The sequence below is a fragment of the Corythoichthys intestinalis genome, chromosome 16, assembly GCF_030265065.1.
Source record: "Corythoichthys intestinalis isolate RoL2023-P3 chromosome 16, ASM3026506v1, whole genome shotgun sequence".
In the NCBI taxonomy this organism is placed as follows: Eukaryota; Metazoa; Chordata; class Actinopteri; order Syngnathiformes; family Syngnathidae; genus Corythoichthys; species Corythoichthys intestinalis.
In genome coordinates this window covers 19596211-19622403 of record NC_080410.1, presented here as the reverse complement: position 1 = coordinate 19622403, position 26193 = coordinate 19596211, and the positions used below count along the sequence as shown (strand labels likewise).

The 26193-nt window shown below is 37.3% G+C and overlaps 2 protein-coding genes across 2 annotated transcripts; both read right to left on the bottom strand.

Moving 5' to 3' along the window:
* Nucleotides 1-5670: 5670 nt before the first annotated feature.
* On the bottom strand, nucleotides 5671-9873 carry si:dkeyp-69e1.8 (uncharacterized protein LOC100001340 homolog). Its single transcript, XM_057817273.1, has 3 exons — nucleotides 9579-9873; nucleotides 9181-9329; nucleotides 5671-6841 (listed from the first exon to the last, which is right to left on the bottom strand). The coding sequence occupies exons 1-3, from the start codon at nucleotides 9601-9603 to the stop codon at nucleotides 6011-6013; spliced, it is 1005 nt and encodes a 334-aa protein (XP_057673256.1). The 5' UTR covers nucleotides 9604-9873; the 3' UTR covers nucleotides 5671-6010.
* Nucleotides 9874-10046: 173 nt separating this feature from the next.
* On the bottom strand, nucleotides 10047-25899 carry hmgxb4a (HMG box domain containing 4a). The gene is made up of 13 exons (XM_057860546.1): nucleotides 25422-25899; nucleotides 24743-24822; nucleotides 21965-22101; nucleotides 21292-21367; nucleotides 20588-21175; nucleotides 17806-18009; nucleotides 17375-17547; nucleotides 15090-15171; nucleotides 14939-15003; nucleotides 13940-14036; nucleotides 13707-13861; nucleotides 12041-12163; nucleotides 10047-11901 (listed from the first exon to the last, which is right to left on the bottom strand). Exons 2-13 carry the CDS (start codon nucleotides 24777-24779, stop codon nucleotides 11857-11859), a joined length of 1782 nt encoding a protein of 593 aa, XP_057716529.1. The 5' UTR covers nucleotides 24780-24822; nucleotides 25422-25899; the 3' UTR covers nucleotides 10047-11856.
* Nucleotides 25900-26193: the final 294 nt, after the last annotated feature.

Sequence of the window (26193 nt, the reverse complement as noted above, 5' to 3'; positions counted from 1 at the left end):
CTCATCTTCCAGCGTGACACTGACCACTGTGTCTTCTCCACAGAGATGGCAACACTCCAGTAGAAAATACAGTATGTGTGCTTAAAAAAAAGAGAGAGAGAAAGTATTTACTTATCAGACTATAAGACACAAGAATCTATTTGTCTTGCCTGCCTAGATTCGGATACTCTGACTCACATGGTTTCCAAACGTGGTGAGAAGGTGCCACTTAGCTAAAGAAAGAAAGAGTTTATATTTTGGAAGTGATTGGTCAACAAATGGCCTGGAATATCTGTATAATAATGTAATAATATTGCCATTTGCTATACAGGTATTTGTTATATACACTGCTGGCCAAAAGTATTGGCACCCCTGCAATTCTGTCAAATAATGCTCAATTTGTCACAGAAAATGATTGCAATTACAAATGCTTTGGTAGTGATATCTTCATTTATTTTGCATGAAATGAAAAAACACAAAAGAGAATGAAAAACAATTAAATCATTATCATTTTACACAAATATTAGGCACCCTCAGCCTGATACTTGGTAGCACAACCTTTAGACAAAATAGCTGCGAACAACCGCTTCTGGTATCCATCAATGAGTTTCTTACAATGCTCTGCTGGAATTTAAGACCATTCTTCTTTGGCCAACTGCTCCAGGTCTCTGAGATTTGAAGGGTGCCTTCTCCAAACTGCTATTCTCAGATCTCTCCACAGGTGTTCTATGGGATTCAGGTCTGGACTCATTGCTGGCCACTTTAGAAGTCTCCAGTGCTTTCTCTCAAACAATTTTCTAGTGCTTTTTGAAGTGTGTTTTGGGTCATTGTCCTGCTGGAAGACCCATGACCTCTGAGGGAGACCCAGCTTTCTCACACTGGGCCCTACATTATGCTGCAAGATTTGTTGGTAGTCTTCTGACTTCATAATACGATGCACACGGTCAAGCAGTCCAGTGCCAGAGGAAGCAAAGCAACCCCAAAACATCAGGGAACCTCCGCCATGTTTGACTGTGGAGACCGTGTTGTTTTCTTCAAAGGCCTCGTTTTTTTCCCTGTATACTCTATGTTGATACCCTTTCCCCAAAAGCTTTACTTTTGTCTCATCTCACTAGAGAACATTCTTTCAAAACGTTTTTTGGCTTTCTCAGGTAAGTTTTGGCAAACCCCAGCATGGCTTTTTTATGTCTCTGGGTCAGAGGTGGGGTCTTCCTGGGTATCCTACCATAGAGTCCTTTTTCATTCAGGCGCCGACTGATAGTACGGGTTGACACTGTTGTACCCTCGGACTTCAGGACAGTTTGAATTGTTTGAATGTTAGTCGAGGTTCTTTATCCACCATCTGCACAATCTTTTGTTGAAATCGCTCATCAATTTCTCTTTTCCGTCCACATCTAGGGAGGTTAACCACAGTGCCATGGGCTTTATTGATGACACTGCGCACGGCAGACACAGGAACATTCAGGTCTTTGGAGATGGACTTGTAGCCTTGAGATTGCCCATGCTCCCTAACAATTTTGCTTCTGAAGTCCTCAGACAGTTTTTTGGTTCTTGATTTCTGTTCTCCATGCTCAATGTGGTACGAGCAAGGACAAAGGACAGATGTTGAGTCAACTTTAATCCATTTTAACTGGCTGCAAATGTGATTTAGTTATTGCCACCGCCTGTTATGTGCCACAGGTAAGTAACAGGTGCTGTTAATTAACCAAATTAGTGAAGCATCACATGATTTTTCAAAGGGTGCCAATACTTTTGTCCGGCCCATTTTTTTGAGTTTTGTGTAAAATGATAATGATTTAATTTTTTTCCCATTCTCTTTTGTGTTTTTTCATTGCAAGCAAAATAAATGAAGATATTACTACCAAAGCATTTATAACTGCAATCATTTTCAGGGAGAAATTGAGCATTATCTGACAGAATTGCAGCGGTGCCGATACTTTAGGCCAGTGGTGTAACCCAAAATGTGATGTCCATGTATATGGACGCCAGGTCTAAATAATTTGTGTTTATATATTATAATTATTATTATTCGTGTATATACAGCACTGTATATATTATTATTAAATAACATTATAAATGAATAGAATGTTAATAAAAGCAAAATTGAAATAAGTTAAATGTATAAAAATATCAATACACACTGCCACTCCACACAATGGATTGGCTGCCATTAATTGTTAATTGTTCATGGCAGCCAATGAGTTCATGCTCCCTTATTCAAGTTTTTCCTGATCACTACTGTACCATATTTTACCACTCTCACCAAGATCGCAATAAACTGGTCCATCAAGACACTTTTAAAAGACATATAACAGGTTTTTTTTTTTTTTTTTTTTGACAAAGTAAACAGTACAAAGTACAGACAACAGTTTCAAATTTTGGGAGTAAAAGGAGAAGGTTTTAGGGAGGGAAAGAAAACTGAAAAAGTATCTGTTAAGTAAACATAAAGTAAAATAACAAAGTAGAGTGCTTAGTTTCTTTGCTGTTCCTTGAGAACCTGACTTTTCCTGGTAAACCTGCATGCTTTTTATGTTGTATTATTTTTGGTATTTTGAAGATTCCACTAAATATTAAAAAATGATACATTTTTGTCTTAATGTGTTTCCTGTCTTATGTATGCTGCGCACCCACTCTGACTGTGTATATTTGGACAGGTGTTCTAGTATTATATCCATTTGCTTCAAGAGGTTTTAGTGTGCTATTTCATAAGGAGAAAAGAGGCAGGATATCCTGTACTGTTGATACTGTATACTGTACTGCATTCTGCATGTGTAATCCCTAACAATAAAAAACTGTTTAGCACCAATTTTGCTTTACTTTTTAATCCCCCCTCCTCTCCTAGTTTCAGACAACTGCGGCGGTCACATCTGGAAGACAGATGTAGAGTCCCAAAGCTTTGACTTGCTCGCTCCTTCTAACTCACTCTCTCTCCCTCACATCAATTTTTTTCCCTCCTCCATCCCTCTCTCTTTGGGAAACATGAGAGCAGGGCTAATTCTCCCTCGCTCCCTCCCACAAGGCCGGACCACCCACATTCGGAAACGCCTAGCTGTTCCCGAGGAAGAACCTCGAACAGAATGAGAATGAGATATGTAAGGATGGGCCACGGCTGATGGTTTTAGCAGAGTATCAATTACATCATTGTAGAAGTCGTAACCTGCTATTGTGTCAAGAGGAAAGTCTGGCAGAGATGGTTCCCATTGCATCAGTAGTCGTCCGCGGAAATTATGTAGCATGAATCCCTACTCCACAGCCATCTTCAGACGCACGTCATCCTCCGGTGATTTCATATGACCAGTAAACATGCATCTCAGAATAAAAAAATATCATCACTTACCCTTTAACTTGACTTGATGTTGGATTGGTTCACATTATCCTCTTGACCTTAAAACACCTCTTTTTTCCAGATTTCTTGAAAGAAACATAATTTATTGAGTACTGCAATAGACACACAGATAATAACTTTTAAATAAATGTATTTTAAAATTTGTTATTATTACTGTGGACACCCCGGGGGGGCCACTGAGTTTGATGTCAAGACTTTTTATTTCTTCAAATGATATTGAAAATTGGGCATTTATTTAAAAATGTAAATAAAGGAAACTTATTACAATTCATTTACAGAGTAGTCCAAGTGTTAAACACTACTAGTAAGTCAAAATAAAGTATCTTCTTAACCCTTTCTAGGGCACTCGTTGAACTCATAGTTTGCCACTGACGGCGTTAGATGTCCAGTCCAAAGGTAATTGGACGTCTAGTCGTCAATAGCAATGAAAGATGAAAATTCACAGCTAGACCTCCCATTTTAGATAAATTGGATGTCTGTCGTTGTCAGTGGCACGCAATTAGTGAAATACTATGAAATAATAATAATAATAATAATAACTAAAAAAAAAAAAAAAAAAAAAAAAACCTACAGATATTGGGGGCTATAATAAGGATGCATTTGCTTTTATTAATATGAATCTTATTCATGCTGTTTTTAATTAGCATTTTATTATTTCATAATTTTATCTAAACATAAAACATGTATTTACAAAAAAATACAATAATTAACAATAACTTACTGTATATGGTGGAAAACACAGACAAGACTGAAAAAGCAGTTTCTGCTCTTTAAAATAAACTGCTGTATTTTAAGCCAAGAGCTGTTGTGTTTAATAGACCAATATGTCTATACGCTGCCATAGCAGATACATGGCGCATTAAGCCCCCAAACTATTTTTAATTTGTCCGTTTTACCCCGGAAGCCCCCGTTTACAGACGTCGAGCTTTTGTTTCAACCCAGCCATAAAACGAAGGTAATTAATTATTTCATTTTTCATTTTTAGCTTAGAATCATCAACTGAGGTCTAATATTTCGTAAAAAAAAAAAAAAGCGACTTTAAAAAATTATTCACTCGCATATTTTAAACTTTTAAACAAATTACGTCACAATGAAAAAAAATGGTGTAATGTAAAATAGTCATGGATATTGACCTCATAACGATCGATTAATTGTATTTTTTTGTTACTGTCGCATTTTCTCCAATATGTTAAATGATAAATAATCGATCCAAAAACAAGAAAAAAGAAAAAAAAAAAAAACGTTTAAAAGGGTAAATATATGAAAAAAAAAAAATCTCGACCACTCCTTGCTGTCTGCGATTTCTGCATCGCGACCCTTCTTATATTACAATATTTCACCCATAAAATCTAAAAAAATTAAAAAAAATTAAAAAATCCAGCTGTGGCCATTCATACCTGTGTCTTGACACTGGGTGATACATGCTACATGGAGTTTTTGGGTTGAAAACAGGTAACTATGCGATAATATCTCATTAAAATCATGGCGTCTTTAATTATGCTCTCGTGAGCTCTCATCTCCAGTTAGGGTTTTGCCTTTTATTTATTTATTTTTTAAAATGCCCTCATGTTCAAAAATTTTCTTCCCCCAGAAAATTTAGATTTTAAGCTTTCCAATGATTTATCACACATGCATATAGGACAATTTTGAAATTCGGCCAAACTGAGGGTCTCAGGGCGGAACTTCAAGTCACCTGAGTGTTTTCCGCCATATACCAAATAATTAATACTGTATTGTGGCCTACGTAACTCAAAAATGTGACATTGGGTTTATTTGGTTTGTGAAGTTTTTTTGTTTGTTCAAAAATTTAGTTTTATGATGATATTAATACAAAATAATCATCATCATAATAAAGTAATAAAATTTTTACTCCTCATTCTGTTGACAGTGAATTGCTCCTGCGGGTCCTCTAGTGGTCATGGGCCGCTTTAACATTTAAAAGTTTACAAGTGTTGTAAATTTTTTTATCATTATCATTATTTATTTGTTCATTTATTTATTGTTGTTTATGTTGAATCATGTGTGAATGGTCATGTATTTTGCCTTTCTGCGAGGGAAATTTCAACGGATAGAGTGAGTTGGATTTGGTGGGCGTTTCCTCGCTCTTATGAAGGTTTGTGTCCCCGCCGCGTGGTTGTTTCTTAGCAGTGCGCATATTGGATGTGCTTGTATGGTTTTGAATTCGTTTATTAACTGTATCCTGACATGACGATTATAATGCCTTACAGAACATGATCATACGAGTAAAGATGTGAGTTCATGAACACATTTCCCCTAATTTTTCTTCACTGGTAACTTTGACTTTTGATTAAGAATTTCACATACACCGGAAGCCAAAATCACACATTTGCAAAGATTTTTAATCTCGATGAGGCTTTCCTGCTTAAATATCCTCAATAATGTACAGTAAATACATTGAAAAGCAATTCTAACAAAGGTGTAAAGGAATTCGACTATAACAAGGCAACTATTTATTTCAAGCAAATTGCTGTTGTCGCTGTTTAATAAACAATCATGACATAGTATATATTGTGTCCCAAGCTTATTTGCATGCTACAACATGTAGTGCTAGCTGGTGAGCTTTGAAATACAAGTATTAATGCTGAATACAGTGAATGGACTTAAATGTGCAACTTCAAGCCTAATACATTATCTTGGCAATATCTGTTATTGTTATTTTCATGATTACTTAGTTTTCTGTGTTTTTCTTCTACGCACCTCTGTAGCAACTGAGCCCACAGTGGCACCCACCATGCCTCCAATGGGCCCACCAACAAAGAGTCCGACTAGTGCCCCTAGCAAGGCCTCCCTTCTGACCATAGTGGGCAGCCATTTCAACCAGCCCACCACTTTGCCCCACAGGGCGCTGAGTAAAGAGGCAGCAGGAGAGGATGGTGGTGAGATGTTGGTAGAGGGAAATACATCATCCAAGTCCATGTTTAGGAGTCCTATGCTTTTTTCTGCCTCTTCCAGCACTTCCTCCATGTCTTTTTCAGTCACTACTGAGTCCTCCTCCATCCTTTGTTTCACTATTTCAACTTGCCTTTTCTTTACTTTTTCACTCACCTCCTGGTACAGAGGGCAGCTAAAATATTGCGCCTCACTCTCTTTCACTGCCTGTTCAACTTTCTCCAGCATCTCCTCAACAGCTTCGCTCTCTTTCCCTTCCCCGCTCCGGGTCTCCAGGGTGTGATATCTACCGCCGCATCTTTCCAGCAGCAAACCAAGGTCCTTCCGCCATGTGCCAAGGTAATCCTCCAGCTTCTCGTCCTCCTCCAGCTCATCCATGTTGGTGAAGAGGATTATGGTGTTTCTGTTGACCGCAGAGGGGCCCAAAAGCCTTTCCAGGACATCCACTGCTTTGGTCTCTCCATCAGCTGGTTGGTTCACAGGAACACACAATAAAAAAGCATGTGGCCCCGGGCTGGATAAAGTAATCAAGGAGGATATGTGTCTTCTTCTTTCCTCTGGGTCGCAGTCGGAACTGAACCAGTCTGGACTGGAGACAACCAACAGCTGAAAATAGATAAAAATCATTCATTTTAATGCAGTCGTCACAAAAACTCACTTGATTTGGAACAAAGGTGTCAAACTTAGGCCATGTCTACACCTAGCAGGTAAAAAAAAAAAAAAAAAAAAAAAAACAGGATCCTGCCCTAATACATCTGAAAAAAAATAATTATGTCTACACTGAACACTTAAATTCTTTATTAAAGTACAAATAAACACGTAAATAACAAATCACAAATAAACAGATTCAGAACATTGACTTCACCTTCAAAACAATTCTATAGCATTAATATTATACATATATAATAGTATTATAATAATTATAATAATTATCCATTGCCAATCAGATTTTTCATACAGGGTGTCATTTTAAAGCTTTTCTTAGAGTAGAATCTGAATTCTGAAGTATGTGGGATTGACTCCAGAAATCGTTATTTATATGACAAACATAACGTGCTTTTATTTTGAAATGTTCGCCAGAAGTACGTTTGCTAAACCACTAGCCGTAAGCTTTACACTCCGCAAAAAAAAAAATGTTTTTGTCATTGCATCTGGTGTCAGTAATCAAAAAAAATTTTTTTTCATTTTTCTCATTCGCAAATGCTGTTAACCAGCGTTTTTTTCATGTTTGAAGTGTCACCTTTTAACCGCAAATTTGCTTTTTGGAGAAGACTGCCATTGTTTTATAGCAGGCTAAACTAAGTTGTCTTTTTCCCCCATTAGCCTCAATGTAACAATGCTAACGTTTACCGTGTTTAATATAGATGTGTTTCCTTATTTTGTATGTCTGAACTTTAATTCTATGGCGTGTTGATGACCAATAAACATCTGTTAAAGGAACTGGAGTCTCATGTGCCATCAGCACGCATGCACAAATGTATGCACACACATGGCGATAAAACGCAGCCATGAAAATTACTTTACCGTGCGAAAATGGACTCATTGCATATCGCGACAGGTTTAGCAACTTCAATAAAACATGTCGTTAGTTGGTTAGATGGACTTACAATCTGCTAGCTTGTAATTGTCGAGCATTGTAGTACAAACGCATTGAACTTATGTCTTATTTGCGGGTTTTTTTTCAGTCGAAATGACTAAAAGTTGCCGTGTTGCGATTTGTAACACAATGAAGAGTTCGGAGCCACATTTGAAGTTCTTCATTCTTCCTCGTGAGAAGAAAAGAACAAGCAAATGGCTGAAAGCAATCAATCGAGGAACAGTAAAAGAAGACGGTTCTGTGGACCATTCTCGTCAATGGGAACCTAAATCCAGGCACATTTACGTTTGCAGGTGGCATTTTATTACTTGTGAGTAAACTTTGATCGATTTTTTTTTTGCCCCAATTAGCTGCAAGGATTCAATAGACTAGGCAGTGGTTATTATTACCGTAACCGACAACTCGCAAAGCGTTATTTTTCTTTTGCCGTGAACTGCTTTGATCGGTCAATCGGTATATTATTGGCCTGGTGGGAATTGGTTATTTTGCCGTGACGTGTTCACAGCTAAATAACGCTTGGAGGTAAATTACCGGTTACGGCAGAAATAATCACTCTGTATATACTACCAGTTTTCTTAGTTCCACACAGTACATATTCCACGTAATTGATAAAGGTCAACTTACTGGGTGACTTTATGAGGTAGTTGTAGATGTTTCCGAACTCCACTGCAGGCAGTTCCTTCGGATTGTTTTATCCAGCTGTCAGCTGCGACTTTGAATGGGCAGATTTGCAGGCCAATACACGCTAATTTTAAGTTGTATCGCCTCCTCGCGTCTGTCGGCAGTGACTCGTGATAATAATAAGTCATGTTTAAGACGTTTTTATGAAAAAAAAGACGCAAAACACAGCTGAAATATATGAATTTCAGGCAACGTTTGTCTACGGATGTTTACCTGTGCGTGCCCCCATCTCAAAATGGCGACACGTTGCTATGCGAGATGGCGTCATCGTGACATCACGCCGACTGCGAGAATAGTGACAATCTAGTGATAATTGTCGTATAAAGGCATCCATTTTCATGAAAATATCTGAAAAAAGTTATCTAAATTGGTTTTTTTTTCATTAAAAACAAGGAATCATAATTTTTTTTTTTTTTTTTTTATTAGTTACTTGTAATTATGTTATTTTTCAACTTTAGAAGGTTAATAGGGGTATTATAACTAGACTTTTTTTTTTTTTTTTACAAACATTTGATTAATTATTTATTCATAAAAGTATATATAGCCTATATTATTTTTATTGAAACCTGGCGTTCACTTTATGAAGCTAGGGTATACAGTCACTTCAAGGAGAACTTGACGGTCAATAAAAATAACTTTCATTGAACCCTATTTATCTCGGTCTTACCTTTCTGCCTGGAGCCTCTCCTCTGTATTTACGACACTCATCGGGTTGATCGTTGTCGTTTCCCTGACAGCTGTCTTGCAAGCCCAGGAAGCTGCAGGCAGCTGACCCCCCTCCTGTCCCGGTGCGGCCGAGCACCACCAGCCTCAACTCTGCGCAGAGGCGAGATTATGTTGGGCATATCATACATACTAATAAAAGCATACAATCTGACCTATAGTAGACATGCGATTTTAAAAAGTGACAAGGTTTAGTTGCAACGAGATAAAATGCTATATGTGCCAGGCCCTTTTCGCCAACTTCATTTTAGGTTTATTACACAAACTTTACTAACGCCAAATATCAGGGTTTTGTGATCGATAATTAGCATAACTATTTATGAGTAGCGGTTTGCGACCGACCTGTTTGCACACCAGAAGCAGACATGTCGCGCCGTTCGCTGCCGTATTTAGCGAGGAATCGGGTGGAGATCACGCTTCCTCATTCCTGCAGGATGACTCGCCTTGTTCTTTGTAGCTAAATGAACATGGGGAAGCAGCTCCTCCTACTGTAGTTACTAAGGCAGCAGCATACAGGAGCAGGTAGCTACTAATATTCAGAGGTTAGTAGAGAAGCCAAAAATTTTACTCAAGTAAGAGTAGCGTTATTTCAAAATAATAGTACTCAAGTAAAAATAAAAAATGTACTCAGGTAAAAAAGTATTTGGTGAAAAGAATACTCAAGTAATGAGTAACATGTGAGTAACTGCTCACATTTTTTTTTTTTAAAAACAATGGTATTTTTTATGAGCACAAAGTTATCTGTATGAACTGTGCTGTTACAATTATACTGTACAATAACTCATTACATGACCACAAGACATACACACAAAAAATTTATTGAATTATGACGGGGAAAAAAATTACATAAATGAAGCATTATTCATCCAAAGATCATGAGTGCCCTAAGGTGGGGAAAATATTTCCTATTTTGAATAGTGACTAGTTCCTTCATAATTACTATTATGAAATTAAAACTATCATATCTCCGTTTTCCGTGGCCAATTGGTGCCAAATAACAACTTTGAGAGGTTAAAATCAGCGCTTTCGAGTCATGTTGAGGCTCTATGTCAAGTACGTCATTTTTTTACGGTGCTTTAAAGCAACCACATGATTGAACAGGCTGCCGTGAACATAGAACAGCAAGCTTGTGTCTGATTGGTATAATGGAGTCATGTGATTATTGCTGCGACGTCTCATTGGTAAAATTGGCAGAGCTAATCTTGGCATCGCTGGCAAAATAAATAAATAAATCTAATATGTAAAATAAAGATGAAAAATGCGACGAGTCTTCTGTAGCCCAAGTAGCAGAGTAAGAGTAGTGTTTTTTTCTTCACAAATCTACTCAAGTAAAAAAGTATGGCTTAGTAAAACTACTCTTAGAAGCACATTTTTCTCAAAATGTTACTTAGTAAATGTAACGGAGTACATGTAACACATTACTACCCACCTCTGCAAATATTTGGTGACTGGAATTAACCCGAGTGACTTTTTTTTGGATAATTATATATATATTACAAAAAAAAAAAACTTAAAGACCTGGTTGTCATTAAATTTTAAAGTCTTTTGGCCATTTGTGATTTCTAATAAATTTGAAAGAAAAAAAAAACAGAAAACAAGCCCAATTCGGTATTGAATGTGTGTCAACAAAAACGAGACATAAATTGTCTCCCATTTCTCGGTTAAACATTGGTAATGTGAAAACAGAAAATGAGCCTTAACTAGTCTCTTCAATATAACAGACGTGGGAAAACAAAATATGACCAGTGTTCGTTTTCGATTGCTTTTGGTGCTTTTTTACAGTATGTAGGATGCGTTCTCATGCATGCCCTGAATTGAGTCAATAGCCATGATGTTTTTTTTGTGGCTATCATTTAGAACTTTTTAAACTTTGTGGAGGATACGTCGGAGGGATATCCACGATGCCTTAATCCACGTCTCATAAAGAAAATGGAAAATGCCTGGAAGTGAAACACACACCGGAATACGAAATGAAAAATCATTTGTTTGGCGTGCTTTTTTTTGTTTGTAAACGTCTTTTTAGAGACTTTGACGCAGGATCACCATTTCTGGAATTACTTCAGTGCCAAATAAGTCACATTTGGTGGATTACATGGACAGAAGTCCACAAAGGAGTTTGTTTCTACACAGGCTGCTTTTAATTTGAAGATTAAATTTTAAGTTTAATAAAAGAAACATTGAATAGTAAAGGAATATTTTACCTTATGTTAATGATGACTAGGTTTCAGGTCCTCCTGAACAAACCATACATACAAAAAAATCCCCAGATTTGTACAAAAGCAATCTTCATAAGAAAGAATATATCATATAAACACGCACACTGAACAGTAACAATGAAACTAGGCGGTAAGACTATTAACAATAAAATGTTTCTTTTAAAAGTCTAACAATAAAACAATACTATAATAACACGGTCTAAAAAATAGGATTTTAAAAACATGTTGGGACTAAAAATATTTTTCTTGCCAAGAGTCACTGGCTACTAATAAAGTCCAGGTATGCTTCTGGCTCAGAGCCTTGACTTTCATTAATTCATTCATTTTCCATGCCGCTTTTCCTCACGAGGGTCGTCGAGGTGCTGGAGCCTATCCACTACACTAGCTTCCATGGGGTCCTTCACTCACAGACCAGGCATGATGTAGGCAATGTTGTCCAATGTATTTGACTACCAAGCAAAAAGATAGCCTTGTTAGAAAATTCAAATATGTAATTCCCAAAGAACAAAAAAAAAAAAAAAAAAAAAAAAACACCAGCAGGTTGTAACTTTCAGAATAAATGAAATGAATATTATTCTAATACTATACCAGCACGTTCCGGGGACATCCATTTAACTGTGGTATTTGAGCAGTTAGACAGGCCAGTGGTCCGAGGGCACACAGGATAGAATCGAGAAGCACAGACAGACTCCCAGACACCGCCACCATGCCCTAAAAAAGTGTTAATTATTTATATATCCTTTTCACATCTGCAAACATTAAAATGGACCATCAATGAGATGAAGAAGACAGGCTTTTAGAATTGAATACATTATTTTGTGATCACTTGGGCATAATAAATGTGTTCTTTCCCTATAAGGAATAAAACTGCCTTGTTTTTAAGAACATATGGCCTGACTGCACTGCTGCATTCTATTATATATTAACGTATATGGCGGACAACACACACATGGCTGAAAAAGTTTGTGCTCTTGCCCCCTTCTTTTAAATAAAAGGCTGTATTTTAAGCCAAAAGAACTTGTGTTTGATGGAACAATATGTCTATATGCTGCCATAGCAGTTTCATGGCGCAATATGTCGTCAGACTTTTTTATTTGTCTGTTTTACCCTGCAGACCCCGTTTACAGACAAATCGCAACCGCTTGTTTCAACCCAGCCATAAAAAGAAGGTAATTAAATTTATTATTACAATTATCCACCGTTTTTAGCTCAGAATCATTAGTAGATATCAAATATTTAGTTTTAAAAAGAAAACGACTTTAAAAAGTTATTCAATTTATCATTCATTTATCATTTTAAACTTTTGAAAAAAATTACATCACAATGAAAAAAAAATGTGTCTATATACAGTATAGGTCATAGATATCTACCTCATAGCTATCGCTCAATTGTGTTATAGGTCATGGATATCTACCTCATAGCTATCACTTAATTGTGTTATGTATTCACATTTATATATTACTTTTATGCATATGGAGCCTTTTATTCTCAGTCAAAGCAGTCATGCACTCACATTTTTTATCATAATTTTAAAAATATTTTGAAAGCCCACTTGCAAAAATTCAAATATAATGTTTATATAATATTTGATTATTATATTATGTATCATGCAATTTAACCCCTAAAATTCACCTGGAATTTTTTTTTTGCCCAAGCCAAATATAAAAGTAAAGTTATCATTAACTATACAGCCAATTCCCAATTTAGCCGTGTTTATTTACAAAATAAAACACAGGGCTAAATCAAATCTACATTTACTTACACACCAATTTCCTTTATTTTTGTACATCGCCTTAGTGCATGCATATTGATCATCAAAGACTTAAGTTGACAAAGGGGGATCGTCTTGAAGTGTTTGTACCAGGATGGGTGCCCAAAACCTTTTTTTAAATGAAAAACAAACAAAATTTCAAAGGTCTCAAAATGTCTACCGGTATTTTTCACTCACCTGATTTGACCTACTTTTAGGGTGTCAAAAAATGCCTTCTTGTTCAAAAATTTTCTTCCCCCAGACAATAGATTTTCAGCTTTCCAATGATGTATCACACATGCACATAGGACAATTTTGAAATCTGGCCAAATTGTGGGTCTCAGAGTGGAACTTCAAGTCACCTGAGTGTTTTCCGCCATATATAACATATTCATAGACTAACTTACAACACTTAGTCACAAAACCAATTAAACATATCAGTCAATTGACAACTGTTGTATTGGCCAATGAATGTGCATATGCCAGCTGGTTTAGATAACACACCTCTGTTTCCTGGAGACGATGGCCAATCAAGGACAGGGACTCGCCGAGCAGCTGCAGGTGAGCAGCTGCATCAATAGGATCAACTTCAGGGACTCGTGCAGGGGAAAGAGAGACAGTCGCTGGTGCCTTGTTGGGTGACACCACACCAGATTTGGCTATGGAAAAAAAACGTGTTTGTGAGAACTGACAACCTCTTTCATTAGAATTCCGGTTTCAGGCAAGAGCAAGTTTACCTTTGCTTTTGCTCTCATTGGATGTCTTGTGTTTGACTGTGGTAGCCTCAGCCTTGTTCTGTTTGTGCTGCAGATACTGAGCTTTCTGCCTCCAAAACTACAGCAAAAAAAGTTATGACGTAAACAAATGCCATATATTTTCAACATTATAGTTCGGGTCAATGTTATTGGCACCCATCATTTCTGCCACAGAGTACCTGACAAACCACAGAGCCAAACAAACATTCGTGAGAGATAAAATTAGCACATTACTACGGACTGCATAGCAACGCAATTGCAAAGGTTCACAATTAATGCTGTGCCAAATTATACCGTCGCAGTTATTTGTGTATTTTTGGTGATGATATGAATTTTGATAAGTTACGTTGCAGTGATATGATGACATAATTCGTGGTGGGCCCTTTAAAACACGTGCATTGCTCCCTAAGTTCTTATGTTTAAAAAAATCGAGGGCCATCTTATGTTAGTAGAACCTAGCAAAGCTTGAATTCTTACTCAACTATCATTATTATTATTATTATACCGTATACTGTAGGTCCCCTGACGCAAGGCTGGCATCTATGGGCAAAGTTTACCCATTCTTCCCACTAAGGTCTAAATCACTTTGTGCTGCATTTTCTATTCATGAAAAGTCATAAATAATTAAATGTTTGTTTGATTGACTGAAATATGTCAACACATCGTTAAAGTTCAAGTTTTAAACCGTTTTGTCACATTCGCCTTCCCATGGCAACACTTCTTGGCCAGTTTTTATTTCAAGATATGTCAGTCATTTATTGCAATATATTTGTGCTATTTACATTGCAGTGGAAAACCACTCCAAAAATTACTTACTTATTACTGAGTATTTTGGTTCCCATATCGTCATAAAAATCGTCACAACAAATTTCCTTGACATATCATGATAGAATTTTATATGGACCAACCAAACGGCAAGTAATGGTGGCCAGAATGTTATACAGCATGATCAACAAAATTAAACTAAAAAGGTCTACTTGCCAGTTTGTCTTTTTCCGGCATCCTCTTCCATACCTCCCCCAACTTTTTGCTTAGTTCACCGAACACTACAAGGTAGAAACACACACATTCTTGCCTTATACATGTCAGTTTGATTACAAGAAAGTTGTACACTTTACAGCAAATGGTATACCTAGTCCTGGCTGTTCAGCAGTAATGTTAACTCTATACTCCTTGCAAAACACTTGATATGCAGATGCACTCTTTTTCTTGGGCTGAAAAAAGACAAGAACCAAGCATTTGAGAGACAAGACGGCAACAAACGTAACTTGTATGTAGTTTGAAATTTCACTATCGTTAGTTTTTATTTAATTTTGCGTTTGGGATTTCAAATTCAGATTGTAATAGTTTTGAAAATGTTTCTTTTTGATTTCAGTTTATATTAGTTCTAATATTTGTTCCAGTTATATCTTTTTTTACATTTGTTGGGTGCAAGGATTAAAAAGTGTTCAAAGTATGTATTTTGTAGGCATGTCCTGATTACCGGTTTTAAGGTATAGCGTGGTATGAAAAGGTCAAGGTTTCAAAACCGCAAAAAAATTTCTGTCATACCGTCCTTAATGTATTAGCTATTTTTATGAGCCAAAAATGCATGGGGGAATCCCTCGTTTGCAGTTGTAAGGCTCCACCCTCCCCCACCGGTTGTTGCTCAGTGTTAGTGAGTCAGCTGTGCTCCACGATGGCTGGAGGAGGTGAAACCCCTGAACTTTTTCCCCCATCGAAGAAAACAAAATCGCTGGTATGGGAAGACTTCGGCGACAGAAAAGTTACAGACGGCTGCGGCTTAGAGGAGGGCCAATAGACATGTAAAACATGTTTGCAGAGGGTGGCTGCCGAGGATACCTTAAGCCTGAACGATATATCGTTTAAACATCGCCATCGCGATGTGCGTGTGCTCGATAGTCCCATCGCAAGCACGTGCGATAGTTTTTCTCTTTTTTAATCCACATACGCCTTGCTTTCTGGTCTGTGCACAGCCTCAGACCCTCCCTCTCCCAGCCTTTTGATCCTCTCAGTCACTGTGGCACAACGATGGCTTTGATCTGGCCAAAGAAGCAGACTTCACACGGGCATCTGTCAATCATCGTTTAACTTGTTAAACAGTTGCAAGGAAGCCGCGCTGGAATGAATGTGTGTACTGTGGGGACGTTGGAGACATATAAATGCCAGGAGTGATCATCAGGAGTTTGACATTTCTACATGTCACTTCAATGGTCGCAGCTAAAGTAGATAAACAGAAGCATTTAATAAAGCCAAGCATTTATCTGCTACAGTACTTTATTCTTGTTCAAAAATTATTTGGTTGGACAGTTATGTTTAAAACTTATCATAATTATGACATTTGAAGTGCTTAAAAACCATTTATTTAGATACATTTTTAAAATCACTTTGGGGGGGAAAAGTGAGAAAAAAAACATGTCTTATATGTATCTCTTTCCAATGCTAAATCTGAATAAATACATTGGGCACAAAAAACACACACACACACAAAAAAAATGGGGGGGTGCGCTACTTCGCGGTTTTTCACTTATCGCGGCGGGTTCTGGTCCCCATTAACCGCGAAAAACAAGTGATGACTGTACAATGTGGTGATGGTGAGTCATCTACAGACTTTCCAAACATCTATTTAAGTCATCTTGTGAAAATTTCTTGAAAAAAAAATATATACATTTTTTTTTTTTAATATCGCAGAGTTAGTTATCGGAGAGTTAACTCCAGCGTGTTTAGTGTGTCTAGCAGTGGTAAAATGTGTTTTTTTTCCTCTCCCTGACAACTGTCTGTGTTAAGAAAGAGAGTGTGTGTGTATAATGTAAACATGATCAGAGTCATACACACGTGCTTTTTATGGAAAATAATTTTTTTTCTAAATTTTCTGATGGTAATAATGTTGAGCTGTGGCTGTGGGTTTAGGCTCACCTCAAGAACTACATTTATTATTATTTTTAGAATATTTCAGTTATTTTTGTTATTTTTAAAATTTATTTTAACTCATTATACTTATGTTCCAATTTGCTAATATGTTCTGAAAAATAAAAATCCTGTTCAATGGAAAAAAGTTTTTTTTTTTTTTTTAAACCCAGATATCTCAAAGTAACACATTTTAGAGCTGTAATTGCAATACCGTGATGTTTTTGCTTAAGATTATCATACCATCAGAATCTTATACCGGCACATGCCTAGTATTATGTAATAATACCTTAACAAAAGACCAAAAATATACAGTTACTGTAAGATAACAATCTGCAGACCTCAGGTATATAGAACAACCTGAATCAATTGTCTGGGACAAAAGAAAAATTCAACTAATGCAATAAGAGAAATGCATAGTACCACTTCAAAACATATTTCAATCAGGTTTTGCAAGTGTGCCCACTGTTGCAAGGCAACTCAAACATCATTGTGGAACAAGAGACTCACTTTATCTTTATCATGCTTCTCCCGATCTTTGTCCTCTTTCTTTTTCTTCTTCTCCATTGCCCCATCACTGCCTTGATGGTGGTGCGGAGGCATGGGTGCACCCATCGCATACATCGGACCAACAGTGCTATGAGACACAGTGGGATGGGAGTTGCCATGGCTCCTTGATGAATCTGAAGAATTGAAATCAATGATTGAGACTGATTGTTTAACGCTTTATCTGCCACCGACAATGATAGATGCAGTGACTATGCAACTACGCAAAGAACCTCAGAGTTCCAGCTCATTTGAGAGGGATGAAGACTAAATATTTTCAGCATCTTGTAGCACTCATGGCACCATTAACTTACTATGGCAGCCAATGCGTGAAGACATGCAAACAGGGTAACAGAGTACAGACATGCATGAAATAATGAAAAGTGTTGTAACACCTCCAAACCCTTTGCTGTGCTTTTTGTCCTTCCCACTTTTCTCCTTGTCTCGGTCTTTCTCTTTGTCCTTTTTCTTTTTGCTTTTCTTGCTCTTCTTCTTCTTTTTTGACTGGTGTGTGTATGAGTCATCTATAACTAATTCGCCGGCCTCCAGCTCTCCTCCTGACGTTGAGCTGTCATCTCCGATGCCTCCTCCATAATGGCCTTGGCAGAAAACATAACGTTGAATGTTGAGTCACATGTAAAGCTAAAACTAAAAACTAAAAAACTAAACTAAACTAACTAAATGACTAAATGATAAACTAATTAAACTAAATGACCACATCTTTGTTGATGGATACTTTTGTACAGCTATGCAAACTTTCAAAGTCAAGACATGTCCCAGTTACCAATTCCTTCCCTTTTCAAAGCATTTTTTCCAATGAAAATGAAACAATCAAACTGGTCAAACGTTCTAACTGTTGTCATCATTAAAATTCTGTTAACTCATTGGCTGCCATTGGCGGTAATAGACGAAACTCAGTTTTTTCATTCATCACATAGCAACATTGGCAACACTGACTCTAAGGGAACATATCAACAACCTTCGTACTCTTAAAGTGGCTTTAATGTTGTTTCATATATTACACATTGGGTCCCACTGACAGTGATAGAAGTCCACCATTTGGACTGAGGGGCTGACAGCAATCATTTGCGTTATGCTTAAAGATACACGATAATATCGGTCACCGATAATTATCGGCCGATAATGGCAATTATGACGTCACACAAATAATCCAGATAATAAAAAAATTCAACCGAAAATGCAATCCGATAATTATATACTTGATTTAGCCTCCAAATGTGCACAACCAAAGAATTCAGCACACCGCCTCCTCAACCCCTCCCATCTCTGAAGCCCCTGAGGGAGGAGGGATTGAGGAGGCGGAGTTACACGACAAGAAGTAGTTGAATATTATGGCGGCTGTTACTAAAAAAAACGACGCTCTCGCCATCTGCGAAACATGTAGCGCAGAAGTTCCACGAGGAGGAAAGAAAGCGTCCTCATTAAAAAACCACTAACCCAGCATCCATTTAAAACTGCATCACAAAGATTTTTGGAATGATTACGAGGCTGCTGCTAGCGGGAATGCTAAAGCTATTGTAATGGCTATTTTGTTGTCACATACAATCAATACAATAAAATTACATTTGACTCAAAATTAGTCAACATTGGTGGACACTGACCTGTGGAACAGACTAAAGTGCATGAGGAACGAGGACACGATGTTGCTCATGTGCTGTCCAAATTTAGTCTGAAATATGGGCGGAAGTCCACATCTAAGACGAGGTCAAACAGCAGCATTTCCGGTGTCAAAAGTTCCACTTACTTTTTTTCTTTTAATTTTACAATTAATAGCAAAATGAACATAAGGGTATATTTTGTTAATTGTGAAACTCGCATCTAAGGCTAAACACCGGCACGACTGGAGACCGATAGTCCTCCGACGGAGCCCGCCGCTGCAAGCCCAGTTCCCCGGCTTCGGGACCTCCGGCGAACACCCCGGTTTCTCGAGCGTTCACCCACGGCGTGCGAGCGGAGCCAGGCCCCGAACACGCCGCGTCGAACCGGCCAGTGCGGGCGGATTATCCGGTACGAACGTAGCTGCCGCCGCCGAGACAAGGCATGATTTTTTTTACCGAAATGACCCGAGAGCCAAAGCCCTGGATAAAAAAAAATGCAGTTTATACGACCACCATTCTTCATGAAAAACATACCAATCACAATTTCACCACAGACATTTGAAAAAGTGATGTCCAGTAAGCAAGCCTATCATGACGGCACAGTGGTTAGATGATAATTTAAACATGGAGAAAACGAAGTCAGCTAGTCAATAATGCATTCAGTATGTAAAATGATGAGCGGTCAGATGACTTTGTAACGCTGCCTTTATTTTCGGCTTAATTTAACTTATTTGTCTGCTCAATTACAGTCACAGTAGATAATCAAAACTTATTGGCACTTATTAACACTTATCAATTTTTATATGCACATTCCTGTTGTAATGAAATAACAGTAATATTCTGTAGCCACAAATATTATTTAAAATCTTTCCTTCTTCCAAGTTTTTTTTAGGATTAAGTATAATAATGTATTGCTTAAAATAAGGCTGTTACGATTATTTTCAGCTAGCTATTTTTCTTCCAAGAAATCAGAGAAATACACTTGAAGCGCTGGCAGTTAATTTCACTTATTTCCAATAGATTTACACTTAAAACTGACTAGTTTTAAGGAGGTGTGTTTTGCAGTGTATTAATGTTATATATGTTAGGAATGGCTTACTTTTAAAGGCATTTTTGTGCAACTTAGATATTTACTCTGTAAGTAATTGTTGCCAAAAGTTTACCATTACACAATGTCAGACAATCTGTCATTATTTAGATGTTGGAATTGAATACTTGTTCATATCTTACGTTGAAAAAAAGAGCAATAAATTATATTTTTGCACAGTAATATTTTCTTTTGTGTATACTTTAAAATTTTACATAAATCTTTTAATAGACTTATCGGCTTGACATTATCAGTTATCGGTTGGAATGAGGAGGAAATTATCGGTTATCGGTATCGGTTGAAAAATGTATTATCGTGCATCACTATTTATGCTTGTTGTGCCACTTCATATTGCTATATAACGGTATATCGACAATATTGCCCAGCTCTAGTAGACATTAGCTACTTAATAGAAATGGCCACCCAAATAAATTTATATGCCGTATTTCATATATACAAAGGTGCTCTTACCTTCCACTTCTACCTCTTTCCCCACTACAGGCAGAGGATCTCTACTATGTTGTAGCTTCTTCTTGGGTGATTTTGATTGCATCCGCTCTCGATCTTTCTCTTTCTTGACATTCATTTTAGATGAGTGGTGTGTTATTGGATTAGACTCAGTTTCCTCTTTCTCCGGTGACATAATGACTTTCATTTTCAACCCATCAGCCTCCCGTAATGTTAAAGGCTCCTCTTTGTGGGATCCACCGTGAAATAGCGATGACTTTGAGGAAGATAAGGAGTGCTTCTTCGAAGAAGATGACGATGATGAAGACATTGGCCGGGAGTGAGAAAAAGAGTGGCTCCCTTTGCTTCCACTGCTGCTGCTGCCTTCCCTTTTGCGATCTTTCGAGGAATGTGAGGACAAGGAGGGATAGGAAGGTTTTTTGTGTAAATTGGGGCCAGGGTCAGATCCTGTGGCCAGGGGAGAGGTAATAGCTTGTAGAAGACCCATTGCTGTGTCTGCTGGGTGGGACGTTGAAGGTGAAGAGAGAGTCGGCGAACGGTCTACAGATTTGTGCTTCTTTTTGTGAATGGGGTGGCCTGAGCCTTCATGCTCTGATCGGAAAGTCACAGACAAGAACTATATAAATATTCTAGTACATGGTCCTCAAAGAGCAGTCCCACCTTTTACAACCTATTAGTTGGTAAGCGCATCATCAATTTGAACTCACCTCTGTAGTAGTAGTCGTCACTATATTTCTTCTTCTTCTTGTGTGAATCACTTCCTAGCATGAACATCTCTGAGTCCTATGTGTAATAACATGCAAGCACATAAGTTAAAAACCCCAGAGCTGGACATTATGGCCTGAAAATAAAATCTGAAAAATGAACAAACACAATGGGTGTATGTCAAACTCCTATATGGCATATTAAAACTGTTTAACGACAGTATTTTGTGTTTGCGTTGTCAGATGTTCATGAACTGTTAGCATGTTAGCACGGGTAGCTATCACGCGCGGTCACTTATGTGTTTATATATATGAATTATATATGTCTTTAATACATTTGCGATGTACAGTATACTAGTATGTGATTCTATAAGATTCCAAATCCTTGTGAGCGTAAGCGAAGTCCCTGAATGTAAACACAGGCTACACATACGATGTTTGAACCTTTTTGTTGCAGGCAGTGACATTTCGACTGTTTAAAAACGCAAACCTCCAGTTATTAATGTACATATGACATCGCATCAAACGAAGAATTCGCAAATCTTCACTTTGGTCCGAGCTTTAAAAAACCCTCGCTTTTAATGCCCAAAATCTGCTTATGTGTGTGGATGCTAGGCCAAACCGCCCTGATACATGTGAACATGGCCTGAGTAAAGGTCTGATTACAAAAATTCACCTTTGGTCGTTTTTTGGAAGACTTGCGGACCTGAGCTGCAATCTCTTCCTCCTCTCGTAGAAGATCTTTATATGACCTCCTCTTCTCCCTTTGGCTTCGCCCAGCAACAAGACTCCTCTCCCCATCCAGTCCAATGTCTAATACAATAACACAATTATGTCAAAACTAGGGCTGTCAAAATTATCGCGTTAACGCGCGGTAATTAATTTTTTAAATTAATCACGTTAAAATATTTGACGCAATTAACGCACATGTCCCGCTCAGACAGTATTCTGCCTTTTGGTAAGTTTTACAGCAAGGCTTTTTGTGCTGTCCAACAGTGAACTCTTGTGGTCGCTTTGCGACATGGTTTATTGTTTTCTTGCCAGTTCATTATGGCTGCACGACGTCTTGGGCTGATAATGTTGTGCTTATATGATCCTTGGACAAGATTTGTCCGTAAGTATGGTTGTTGTAAAGAATGTACATATTATGTTAGTAAGCGAAATGTTATATTTTTTGTATGAGACGCTTTTTGTTTATGTTTAGTGAACCTGTATAGCGTGCTAAGCTAACGTTGTTGCTAATGCAATGCTTGTGTACTTTTTTTTTGTAGTTTTACGACGGTCTAAAGAGGTCAATGGTTTGAGGCCATTTTATTAAGAGATCAGATGAAAAAGGCAGAAGTCTAATTATTAAGGCGTCGTTCACTAGCTGTCTAGCTTTGGAAAAAGTAGACGCTTCGGAGTGAGGACAGCATAGACAGATTTAAATGACAGTAGAGTGAAATGCCCAACATTTTACAGAATATATATATATAATTTACAGAAAAATATGGCATATTTTATAGATGGTTTGAATTGCGATTAATTGCGATTAATTACGATTAATTAATTTTTAAGCTGTAATTAACTCGATTAAAAATTTTAACCGTTTGACAGCCCTAGTCAAAACATAATCGCTTTTATAAAGTGTATTTAACTCAAGACTTGAAGGTTTTAAAACATGCATATTTTCAAACAATAATTCAGTATTGAAGATGGTTCATTATTTGTAATACCTTTGAAGGCATTTTATCAGACACTTTGCATTAAAAAAGACCAGAATGTCCTTCTTCTAGCTTATTTTATTGGTACTTTTTATTGACTCCACAAACAGTTGAATTTAATTCATTACTCATTAACATGTGGCTGACTGGACCGAATTTCAATTTTGATATTTTAAATTAAACTATTCTCTCTGATTAGCTGTTCGTGAGTGGGTGTGAGAGTGGCAAGTGTTTATATACAAAGGCAAATACGAAGTATTGATTGCTTGGTGTTGTGTGGGGTTATCACAAATGTTAATTCTATCAGAGAGCAAAAGGCTATAGAAAATATCCAATATTAACTAATTCATCTGAAAAACTATACTGTATACTTTAATTATTACACATACAAATATCTCATTGTTTATGGATTTATTGCAACAACATATAGAGGAGAAAACAAATAAAATGCTCTTTCATTAGTTGCCATTATGTATCCACCTTTCATTCAGTCCAAGGGCGTAGGTTTGGTCTTAACATTGGTAGGGACGATATAACAGCGTAACCTGCATGTAGTTTTTGCTCGGGATGGGACATTAATAAGACCAAACAGATTGGATGAAGAGGGATCAGTGCTACATTTCTAACAAATATGAACCTAATTAATTGATATGCAAAATCAGGGGTGCTCATTACGTCAATCTCGATTGACCAGTCAATTGCAACGCTAGTGTGGGTAGCTCACGGCATGCCCCCCAAAAATGTTTTTTTTTTTTCTTTTTTACGTACGTAGTCAATTATGATTATGTTGTGTGTATGTTGTGTTGTGTGAGCAACATATGAAGTTATTCAGCACCAGTATCTCTCTAAGCAGCTTCTTGCTCACATTTTTCTGGTTCTATACATTTCTCACCGTTTAACGTTATCAGTAGAAAACACAAACAGAAGGACAATTCTAAGCAGCTTCCTACTCAAGTTTTGCAGGTTAGCAAGTTCACAGTTACACACAGTTTAATGTAATGCTAACTCTGATGCAGGTCGGACTTTCAGCAGCAAAATTAGTGGTGTATTTTCCACCTCCACAACATTGGCGTCTTTTTAACTTACTTACAGTGGCTGAAAAAAACTTCTAATATCCCTGGTCTTCAAAGGGGCGGAGGAGGCGGCATGTTGTCGACATGTATTTCTGTTGGAGCTGTGTGAGTGTGAGCGACGAGCGTGTATGTGTGTTGGGGCTGTGTCAAGTCATCAGCCAATCAAACGTGCAATTGGGGGGGGGGGGGGCATTCAGCAAGTGAAAAGGGGTAAATCTAAGTTTGAACATAATGAAATAATTAACTCAAAAATGGTAGAGTCAATTCTATCCTTACAACATGCGGGAAGACCATTTAAATTACCTGTATAACTGAACTCATTATATAATGCATATAAGGTTGCTTAAAGGTTGGTGGGGACAATTTCAGTATCCTGAAATGTTGGTAGTGTTATGTCCCTACCGTCCCTATGCAAACCTACGCCCTTGATTCATTCAACAGAATAAATCATAGTACTGTACAGTATTATCCACTTTGTGTTGAATTACATTAGGCTATATTTCAAACTGAGGGAGTACATTTATTAGTAAATTGAGATCAACTCAGCATATTTTGTGCATTTCTTTTGCTGAAAATGTTCAAATGTAAAATCGGTCCCATGGCTCAATAATGGCTGTGAAACACTGATCTATGTAAAATGTATGTTCTGAACTTCTGAAGTCATGAAAAAATCATTACCCATTTCTCCTTTGTTCCCGATTTCTTCAAAAGCCATTGCTACTCAATATAGTTACACCAGGCTGCATGAAGGATAGGACCTGTGTAAATACGTGTTACAAAAGCAAGGTTGTTGTTTATTCACATTCAATATAGTAGTAACAATGCAACGTGCAGTTTCCAGCATTTGCTACTATCGACTTCTTTGCCATGCTTTAAAAAAATGCACGTGTAAAAACTACATATATTAACTTTAGATGCATGACCAAATCACGAAGAATTCTTGCACTATAGTGCAGTCGACTACACATAAACCTGCTTGCGAAAAATAAATCATGAGTTAGCGACGATTTCATGGAATTATGTTAATCTATGAGAGTGCAAATAGCGAGATCTTAACGATTTCCCGCCTACATTTCGTAATGATACACAAACACACCCCCTCTCCTATTTACTTGACCACCCGGCTTCCTTGGCTGTTCCACCGCTGGAAGGCTCCATACCAGCAGTGAGCTCTTCTACCTAGTATAATCGTCTCATGATAGCCCGGTGCTTCCTACACTGCGAGGCCGTAGTTCCCATTTACATTAGATTAGAATCATGCAAAACGTGCATTCAGATACTCTTTCTTCTCCCTCGAGTTTAGTTCCGCGCTCATTCCCGTAAAATCAGTGAAATTGTGTTTATCAAAACGAATTACCTCAATTGGGTCTCCAAATTACGCGGGCCCGGTCGCCATCTTTATTCCGGCGAACAACAATACGCCTGCCTGTAGGGGCGGGGCTTGTGTACCGGGGCCAATCATAGTTGAGCAGTAAAACAAATTCAGACTTTACAGTAACAACTGCACTTTAGCATTCACAGGTATTAGAAATTGAAATATGACCAGGGGTGAAAGTGGCTAGAATTTCTTACTGGAACTCTCCGACGTGAAGGTCGCCACGGAGCCAAAATTTTGTTTATTTATTTATTTATTTATTATTATTATTATCATTTTTTTTTTTGTTATCATCAAACCTCCTAAAACTACTGAAATGTAAAGAAAACTGTTTTGGCACTGTTATTTCTATAACACATACAAAAACTAATTTTCATTCAAAAATGAATATTTTTCAATGATTTGCAAAACAAAAGTTAACAAAAACAGCAGTAACCCCAACTTCCATCTCCTAATTTTTATTTTCCCTCATTTCCTCACATACTAAATCTCAATTTTAACTACTTAAGAACATAGGATGTATATTTAAATTAAAGTTATTGTAAACATTTACTTTTGCTTTTTTTTTTTTAATAATAAAGATATAAGTAACATACATTCAGAAAAATAATTACAAATGACTTATATTATGCAGAGTGAAATGGAATATATTTTGAAGATCGCGCAAACATTGACTTTCTTTTTTTTTAAATCATAAGGAAATGAATAAGTAGCCTAACATAAATAAACAAATATAAGTCCAAAGTGCGCATTG

Bases quoted from the DNA above. Each gene is read 5' to 3' on its own strand.
- si:dkeyp-69e1.8 (XM_057817273.1), bottom strand. From the start codon at position 9,603: ATGTCTGCTTCTGGTGTGCAAACAG. The intron at 9,330-9,578 runs GTCGGTCGCAAA...GCCTCTGCGCAG, and splicing joins TGCTTCTGGTGTGCAAACAG to AGTTGAGGCTGGTGGTGCTC. The intron at 6,842-9,180 runs GTAAGACCGAGA...ATCTATTTTCAG, and splicing joins GAGAGGCTCCAGGCAGAAAG to CTGTTGGTTGTCTCCAGTCC.
- hmgxb4a (XM_057860546.1), bottom strand. From the start codon at position 24,779: ATGGCTTTTGAAGAAATCGGGAACAAAGGAGAAATGG. The intron at 21,368-21,964 runs GTGAATTTTTGT...TATTACACATAG, and splicing joins CTTCCAAAAAACGACCAAAG to GACTCAGAGATGTTCATGCT. The intron at 14,037-14,938 runs GCAAGTAGACCT...TTTTTGCTGTAG, and splicing joins TGCCGGAAAAAGACAAACTG to TTTTGGAGGCAGAAAGCTCA.